Genomic DNA, 9,312 nt, shown 5'->3' with positions numbered 1-9,312 from the left:
TCAGACTAATTTTCTCAGGTTTCAGATGTTTAAATACTTGTGAAAGGGTTCCGAATGCAGCACAGGAAAACTGATGTCGATCCAGGTGTTAAAGGGTTAAATGTCACAAGTTTCAACAGGTGAAAGCACTGTGTGATTCTTCATTAACTGATTTACTGATCGATTCATTAGCTTTAAGGTAAACTGTGACTCAGACCACTCAGGTTTCTGCAGTTGATCTTTCTGTGACTTTGGCCGATATTTAGAGTTCAGTGAGATTATAGAAAGCTAAATACATTCACATGAACATCGTAAAGCTGCAATAAGCTTCTAGTTTCAACTTGTTATATTTCAGACACAGCTCATATCAAGCCAGCTTTTGCGTCAGCTTGATACATTGCGAGACATCATCAGCTGAGATTGTGGCTGGACAGAATTGTTCACTTTATTATTACGCCACCAGACAGAATTGATTGGTTTTCTTTTATTTTCGTGTCATGCACACAATGTGCCCATCCTTCATGGGTTTGTAAGACACCAAAATTACAGTTGCAGCAGTGAAATAATTCCTTACATTACAAATTATTTTATAGCTCGGCCTAAAACAAAATACTCTGCCTTCTTTCCCAAGCTTGACAAAGGAAATTCGCTACAAAAAAGGTTTGTTTCCTGAAGCACAACTCAAGTTTTTTATCTTCATCCAACCACAGGAAGTGAGGATAAATCGACAACATTTTAGAAGAACGTACATCCCTCAAGTAACATTAAACAGGGCAACAAAACAAAAAATGAACCTCATTCTCAAAATCACCAAGGTCGGTTGGTGTCAGCTCAGGACGCAGCCGGACGCAGCCTGTGCTGTCTGTACGTTACATGACAGAACGTCAGGTTAAAATGCTGTCGGTAACAACATAACATTAGGAGAATGAAGGTCCCCAAACTCAAAGCGCAGGTGGATAGATCCAACAAACCCTGGACTTTTACACGGGAGTCTGGTGTTCGCTTCCTGTCTGAGTGTGATGGTGTTTCTTCACCTTACCGTGTGGCTCTTTTGCTTAAACCTAACCATCTGTGCCAGCATGTACGTTTGTTGACGTCCTGGCGTATATATTTATTTACAAATACAGAGTTTTGCATATTTATCTGATATTCAAGCACTCTTTTTTTTTAACTGTTCTCTCACTGTGTTCATCTTAGTTTTATTTTTTGTAATAGCCCTGTATGTTTCTGTCTCTGACTCGGACTCTCTGTCTCTCTCTCTCTCTCTCTCTCTCTCTCTCTCACACACACACACACACACACACACACACACACACACTCATGCTGCCCTGCTCACAGCTCAAAACAAAATGCTGACCACAGCTACTTTATATTGAAAGCTGAAAACACAACAGAACAGTGTGTGTGTGTGTGTGTGTGTGTGCATGCGCACACTCACTGTGACTGCTTTTAAAATCCATCACAGCAGGTTTAAACTCTCTGGCACTAATACAGCTCCAGTTAATGAAATATTTTCTGCTGCGGTGCTGTGTGTGTGTTGTTGCTCTGCAGCTGAATGAGTTTAGCAGCTCAGTAAACTGGAGGTGAATCAGATGGCAGACGTCACCGTGAAGAGAGGAAGAGGAGTTAAAAAAGAAGTTGTAAATGTTGAGGTGAGTTTCTGGGATTCCTCGATAATATTTTGTGTGCTTATTATTTTAGAAACACAAGAGACATTTAAATAAACTTTCTCACCTTTTTAAGTTTAAAGCCTCTTTGTGTGAAATCATGTTTTCCCAAATTACTTCCCTTTGAAATTTTAGTTTTGCACATTCATTTGATCGGGTTCGATTGTCAGAAGGTCTAGTTTTATATAATTTGAAACTGTTAAAGGGGAACTCCACTGATTTAACCATCAAAGTCCGTTAACTGATTTCTGGGGGTAAAAATTGTGCTGTGGAGTTAGTAACCAGTGAAGTGAGCTCACCAGACCTCTGTAATCTACTCCTTATCTTTGCTTGAGGCTACATTAGCTGATACTAGCATCACAGGCCTGAATCTTTGTCCGACTGGCAGCCAAGATACATTGTGGGTAATGTAGGCAACAGGTTATGATAAGGATGAAGACTGAGTGGAATAAATGTCTTTTCCATCATTTTTTAAACTATTAATCATAAGTAAGATAATGTTATCAATCATATCTGCTGAATCAGTTGATTCTTCTTTTAGAGTCTGTTTACACCTGATTTTAATATGTGTTTTGGTAATCTGTGGACAGCCGAGACACATCGCCGTTCACACCTGTCTCTCTTATACGTCTCCAGCTCCACAGATTATCTGTCTCTCATACTTTTGTGTGGATTTTTTGACCATTTCAGAAAACACTTTTGGGCGCTGGATCGGATGCTCCAATGTGTCGTCGCGTAGGCTTACTTTGTTTTTTAATTTCAGGGACTTCAGCTGAATTTCTGTCAGACTGTAGTTGCAGTTTTGTGCTCTCTGGTCACAGGCAGAAGTGTTGATGGATAGAGACTAGTTGGTTGTTATATTTGCAGCTAATCTGTCGATACATTATGGCTGCGCAAAAGTTGATTTGCACATTTAAAGCAAGGCAAAATTCTCTTGGTTCAGTCTGAACATGCTTCTTTTGTTGCAAATAGTCTAACAAACCTGAAATGATTTACACAAAGAAAAGAAACAAGGCATTTATATGAAGAATAAACATACAATAATAGAAATGCTGATACACAGTCTTTAATGAAAATAATAAAACAGAATGTGACTTCCTCTCTCTCCATCCAGATCCAGCCCTCCTCCTCTCCCTCCTCCTCCTTTCCGTCTGTGTGGCGTGGTTTTGGGAGGAAGGTGAGCCTGCTGCTGCCTTACGTCTGGCCCAAAGGCTCTGCGGCGCTGCAGGGACTCGTGCTGCTGTGTTTGGGCCTGCTGGCAGCAGAGCGACTGGTAAATGTGCTGGTGCCGGTTTACTCCAAAAACATCGGTAAGCACTTAAAGCAAAATTAGCTGCTATATAGAAATAACATCTCCTGAAACGACAAAAACGGAAACACTTAAATGCACATGTAATGCAGGAAAAGAGCTCAAACTAGAACAGCTGTCACGTCTACTTGCTGTGTTTCACTGTCCAAACTATAGATGGCAGTGTGCTCAAGGATTTTGAAAGTGTGGTCCACCTCGTTTCCTCGCGTCTCTGACTGATTATGTCCTGGTTTTCCTCTTATTGTGGTCGTATTCTCTGAGTTGTGGGGTTGTCATATTGTGGAAACAGCACAAGTTTGGACCAGAACTTAAAAAAAGTTTGGCTGATGTTCATTCAGAGTTGATGCATTTTTCATTTATTGCGTTTTGACAGTTTGTCACCACTTAGTTTAACAGTGATTTAGAATTTTTGATCGCTTTTTGATTTTATGTTGAGAATTACAGAATTGCACAGAATCAGTAGTTTTGCACTCCAGCATGCACCAATGTGTCATTTGCAGCCTCTTGGGTCTTGATGTAAACCTAGTTTGACCCTTGGTAGACATGAAAAGGAAAAGGAATTAGAAATTAAATGAATTACATTGAAAAGGAATTTTAAAATTCCAGTTTATTATTGTGGGTTTAGAAGCAAGACATCCACAAAAGTAGAAGCTAACTGACAAAATAGTTATCTTGTCCTTCTACAGTTTTTGTAACGTGCCACCAAGGACGCCATAAATATTCACGTCTCATCTTTTCATGTGTGTGAGCCTCTCATTCATGAGTAGATGCACGCTTTCTTCTGCACAGTGATACGGTTGGCGGGTGTAATTTGATGAAAAAGAAGAAAAACTGTCATCAGTCTGTAGGGGTGGGCGATAATTATAATCCAATAAGTAGAAACCAACATATATGAATGAATCTAACGTCATTTTGAGAGCAAAGGAAAAAACGAACTACGATGTCAGGAAAGTTGAGAATGCATGCTGTGAATCTAAAACATAGACTGTTTATAACATAATGTACATAAATTGATGGTTTCTGTCAGTGAAGGTAGTTCTTAACATCCTGATGTTTGTTCAAGTGATCGTTTTTATGATAAATTCGGTTTTAATAAGTTATTCAATCCAACAAAAAGGGGACTTTCCGCCATGATTGATAGCTCTGACAGCCAATCCATGTGCTCACATTCAATAGGGCTGCTTGTGATTGGTCAGACGGGTGTTTTGGCGGGAACACCCCAACCGCGGACATCGCTACTGCGCAATCTCTGGCTTCCAATTACATCACCAGTGCAAGATGGCAGCAGCCATATCCGCGATATTTTAGCTTCACTTAAGCATATTGAGGGTGAATGTGAGCACATTTTCCATCTTTATAAACGGTCTATGAGTTAAAGGTAAACATTAGTCCCACTCGTTGCATTCATTGGCTGATCATTAGTACCTCTGCTGTGCACACTGGTTGATTTTTCTAAAAAAAAAAAAAAGCTTTTCAGATTAAAATATTGGGACCCAAAGTCAAAAAGAATGTGTGAGTTTAACATCACTAAAAGAGAAATTCACAACGCTTGTAACAGGAATAATCTTGAATGTGAACATGTATGTGAGCCTTTTAGGTTGATTTAAAGAAAAAAATACCCATGATTTTAGTGTGTGTCAAACTTTTTAAAAAAAAAACATATTCCAGCACATGTCAACAATATCGCGATAATATCGATTATCACCATAATTCTGAAAATTTTATATTGTTACATCTCTAACTGTAACGTTTACAAAATAAGTCAAAGGTTAAGCCCAAGAAATGAGATCAAAACTGACTGGATAAGAGTTGTAAAAATACAGACCGTCATTATAATTAAACACCATAAACTACAAAACAGTTTGTGCTGGTGCAGTAATTCATTATAAATCAGTTCAGCTCCTGTGAAATGAGATCTTATTGGTCTGAAGGAGGAAGCAGCCTCCATTTTTCAGGGGGGTGTCATCATTTGCCAAAGTCTTTTGTAGCCTGTTTTGTACACAGGACTGCATCCACCACAAGGCAACGACCCAGAAGCCTCCACTTCAGAGGAAGTCAGCATTCAGTTTGTCTTCAGCTACTTTCCCCTTTAGAAAACCGGCCATTTGGCTTTTGGAGCAACATGAAAGTATCAGCCAGCGCTGCGAGAATGAAGCCGAGCGCTGCTTTGTGTGATGAGGAAGGCGTGGAGGAGGAGGAGGCGGGGGCTGAGGGGGGGCTGTTGTTGGTGTGTATGTGTGTGTGTGTGTGGAGGGTTTTCTGGGAGGTCACCCCTCCTGCCAGTCATGCTTAGCCGGCATTAGCGGCCTTTTTCGCAGAGTTAACACACCGGTACAACGGACGTTTTGTCTCTGGGTCGGACCCTGCCTCCCACCCTCCGACTCCAGGACCTGATGCCAGAGAGCTGAAAATACCCCCCACTGAAAACACACACTAGAAAGTTAAAGAATACACACATTTCTTTATTCATTTCTGTCCATCTTTTTATCTTCTTTTCTCCCTTCTTTTCTCACCATGTCTCTCTGTCTGGATCTTCAGTTTTTCTCCTCCTCCTCTTTATCTCTGTCTGTTTTCTCGTTTTATCCCGATTCCCAGAACTTGTACAAAATGGTAATGAATGTGAATGAGGATGTGTCTGAACAGCAGAGAGCGGAGTGTGTTTGAATGTGGTAATGACTGTATGTGTGTCAGTGTTGGAAGATGTACTCAGATATTTTACTTAAGTAAAAGTTGAGGTATTAGTTAGTTTGTAATTATCGTCGGCACTGTCAGTTTTTTTAAAATTTGCATTTAACCTGTTTTAAATGATGTTGTTTGTTTTATTAGCGTCTTATCTGATATCTGTCATTTTATTTTATTATGTTAAGCTTTTTATTTGGGAAGCACTTGGAAAGTGATATAACGATTATGATGATGATTATTAGTAGTAGTAGTATCCAGATTGGAAATACTATGATTACACAAACATAACAAAAACACTATATTTTACCTAAACGTCTAGCATGTTGGATTTAGTCGTATCTAGTGGTGAGGTTGCAGGTTTGCAACAAACTGAAACTCCTCCCGTGAGTAGAGCTGCATTAGGAAATAGAGATCTGAAAATAAGTGGATACATCATTTTACATTCGATTTTCTTTGCATTTTTGCGTCAGCCACCACAGCTCTAAACGCTTGACACATGAAATAGTTAGGATAAGGCAATCTGCAACCTCACCACTAGGTGCTACTAGATCTTACACACTACACCTTTAATGTTTAATGTGCAAATTTTGAATATGCACCGAATAAAGTCAAAATATTGGTTTAATATGGAGTAACTGAGTGTACTGGTTTATCATTGCAGAAAGTTTCTGATGGTCCAGACAAAAAGGAAAAGTTTTCTGTGTGTGTTTTGTGTGTGTGTGTGTCTACAGTAAATGAGCTCTCTGCAGGAGGCAGCTGGACTTCGCTGATTGCCACCGTCTGCATCTACACGCTGCTCAAGTTCCTACAGGGAGGAGGCGCAGGTGTGTGTGTACAAAATAAAAGATGTTATAGAATATAAGCTGTGTGGTGAACCTGTGAGGTTCAGAGTGAATGTTAACTTCCTCTCTGTTGTTTCTTGCAGGTACCTCTGGTTTCATCAGCAACCTTCGTCAGTTCATGTGGATCAAAGTGCAGCAGTTTACCAGCAGAGGCGTTCAGGTACCGCTCCAACCTCGGTTTTTGTTACTATCATGTCTGCTTGTTTTTTGAGTCTGACGTGTGACTTTTTAAGCAGTATTTCTCAGTGTTTTCACATGTACACTTGACAATATTTTGAGTATTTCTGGATAATTAGTTTATGGTTCATTAATGAAAAGATAATTGTGGTTTATTAAAACTCCTACGTGATCAATGTACGTGGATTTTTCTTCAAAAAAAAATACACTGGCTTGCCCTCCCACACCTTATGTCTTAACCTATAAACCACCTGTGCTCCGAATGGCCTAAAAACTGCAAAGAAAATCTCTGCAACCAGATATTCTGTTGCTCCTGCTGTCTTTGACTCCACAGATGTAATGTGTGAACAAAAGCCAACAGTAAGCGTGCCATTATTTTACAATTAAAAAGTCGTATAATAACAAATAACAAAATGAAATAATAGCTTACATTAGACAATATATGTGACGTAACTTAAGTGTCTCCCTGTGTCCCCCTCCCTCCACGCTTCAGGTGTGTTTATTTACTCACCTGCATGGCTTGTCTCTGCGCTGGCACCTGGAGAGACGCACTGGAGACGTGCTGAGGAGCGTCGACAGAGGCACCTCCTCCATCAACAACCTGCTGAGGTAGCACAGGAAGATAGCTGGAGACATGTAGCCTCAGCTCACATAAACCTGGGTTCAGTTATCAGAACTAGTTCTCTTCTTGGGCTCAATGAGACCACAGAGCCATTAGAGAAAACTTCAAGCAGCGCACACATCCAAAAGTGATAAAAACTAGGTGCTGGACCAAGAAAAAATAGATATGAAAGAATAAAATGTAATAAAATAAGTCTGCACACTAGTGCATGCTCCCATGAAAACTTATTCGATTACCTCCACACGTGTGACCACAGAGCCATGACCCAACACACACGTGAGTAATAACTTTTTGGTCGTTTTCTGTCTTTAGCTACATCCTGTTCAGTATCCTTCCCACCATCTGTGACATCGTCATCGCCATCATCTACTTTGTCTCCTACTTCAGCGTCTGGTTTGGACTCATCGTCTTCACCTGCATGGTCCTCTACCTCAGTGAGTCAGTGTGTGTGTGTATCAGACTTTGAAAACCTCTGCCCTAACCCAAAACTCAGTCTAATAAGGTTAATTTGCACTCTCTCCAAATAAGTAAGGGCTCCATAAATGCAAACTGCAAATACCTCTTTTTAACAAAAACCCAAACTTATCAAATGCAGTTTGCCAATGACCGACTGTGCTCGTGTCTGCAGCGTGCACCATCCTGATCACAGAGTGGAGGACAAAATACAGAAGAGAGATGAACAACCAAGACAACCACGCCAAGTCCAGAGCCGTAGACTCGCTGCTCAACTTTGAGACGGTAGATAAGACCACACATTTCCTCTGTTTATTAAAGATAGATAGATGTCTTTATTGTCACTGTACAAGTGCAATGAAATGCTGATTGAGCAAACCTATAGATGCCTAAAATCTTGGAAAAATAAGTAATAAATACTATACACTTAATCAGCTTACAAATTAAAAGAATTAAAACACTACAGTATAAAAACAGTAAATAATTAAGATAAAATACATTAAGAATAAAATACATTCAAGATAAAATAAAATAAAATATGTAGACCAGACAGGCGCAAGTACTTCACAGCATGTCAACCCCTTTCTGTGAGATAGGAAACCAAGGATCATGAACATGTCATTGCAATTTGACCTGTTTTTGCATTATGATTTTGATAAGTTTGTATGCATTTATTTCTTAACAAACATTTGACTGACTGATAAAATTTCTGTTTATTTGAATGGAGTCTGGTAAAAACAAAAGGATCTTATTCTTTAACAAAAAGCTCTGTCTCTGCAGGAGGTTCTCAGACACTGAAAATAACAATCTGAGTTTTTCAGCAGTAAAAAGATGCACTTTTAGTGGACATACATCGATGGTGCAACATGCCCTGAAAGGTCAAATTGCAGTTTAACTGCTGCAGGCTGCAGCCTTCTCGCTCAATACTGAACCGATTTCTCATTAGTCATTCGGGTCCAGGTTAGAAAATATTTAACTTACCCTTGAAAATCTTTGCGTTTCAGCCTTTGTTTACCCGGTACAAAACAGCTTTTCAAGATTTTTCGGTTTCTTAAGTTATAGCACATTTCTTTTGCATTTGTTTCCAGATGTTTGATGAAATATTTTTTAAGTTACTGGTCATTTCAGAAAATTAAGAAGCTTTTTCAGGATGTTTCAGTCTGCTCTTTCTCAATTGGATTTATTTTAACAGGTAAAATATTACTCCGCTGAAGACTATGAAGTCCGCTGCTTTGAGGAAGCCATCCTGAAATATCAAGTAAGTTTGAAAAGAAACATCATCTGCCACCAAACACCAGCCAATAGAAAAATCATACCTGCTTGTATGAGTACCTTGAATATGCATCATGTATGAGTTTAAAAAATACAATAAATTTAACCTAATTTGATTTAAAATTAACCCTTTTTTGCTGTATGTCTGCAGCACTGTGAGTGGAAGAGCTCAGCCTCGCTGGCTCTGCTGAATCAAACCCAGAACATCATCATCGGATCAGGACTGCTGGTTGGATCTCTGCTCTGTGCCTTCCTCGTCTCCGAGGGACAGTTTCAGGTATGAGTTAGGAGGAAAAGAAAACGATAGAA

The 9,312-nt window shown here is 39.6% G+C and overlaps 1 protein-coding gene across 2 annotated transcripts in view; it reads left to right on the top strand.

The window, feature by feature from the left end:
- The first annotated feature begins 1,412 nt into the window (after positions 1 to 1,412).
- abcb6b (ATP binding cassette subfamily B member 6 (LAN blood group) b) overlaps positions 1,413 to 9,312 on the top strand; it is a 33,631-nt gene continuing 25,731 nt past the window's right edge. For both annotated transcript variants that reach the window (XR_015777583.1, XM_042494045.2), the window contains exons 1-9: positions 1,413 to 1,631; positions 2,761 to 2,956; positions 6,369 to 6,461; positions 6,563 to 6,639; positions 7,150 to 7,265; positions 7,591 to 7,712; positions 7,907 to 8,016; positions 8,924 to 8,989; positions 9,155 to 9,280. Coding sequence is in view for 1 of the 2 variants with exons in the window: in XM_042494045.2 (XP_042349979.2) it covers positions 1,572 to 1,631; positions 2,761 to 2,956; positions 6,369 to 6,461; positions 6,563 to 6,639; positions 7,150 to 7,265; positions 7,591 to 7,712; positions 7,907 to 8,016; positions 8,924 to 8,989; positions 9,155 to 9,280 (966 nt within the window). In the remaining variant the exon portion in view is untranslated. The remainder of the gene's footprint in view (positions 1,632 to 2,760; positions 2,957 to 6,368; positions 6,462 to 6,562; positions 6,640 to 7,149; positions 7,266 to 7,590; positions 7,713 to 7,906; positions 8,017 to 8,923; positions 8,990 to 9,154; positions 9,281 to 9,312) is intronic.

Source organism: Plectropomus leopardus, chromosome 10, assembly GCF_026936395.1.
Source record: "Plectropomus leopardus strain MGB_pleo_1.0 chromosome 10, ASM2693639v1, whole genome shotgun sequence".
Classification (NCBI taxonomy): Eukaryota; Metazoa; Chordata; class Actinopteri; order Perciformes; family Serranidae; genus Plectropomus; species Plectropomus leopardus.
Note: the sequence above shows the minus strand (reverse complement) of the source record. Positions and strands in the feature narration are given on the sequence as shown.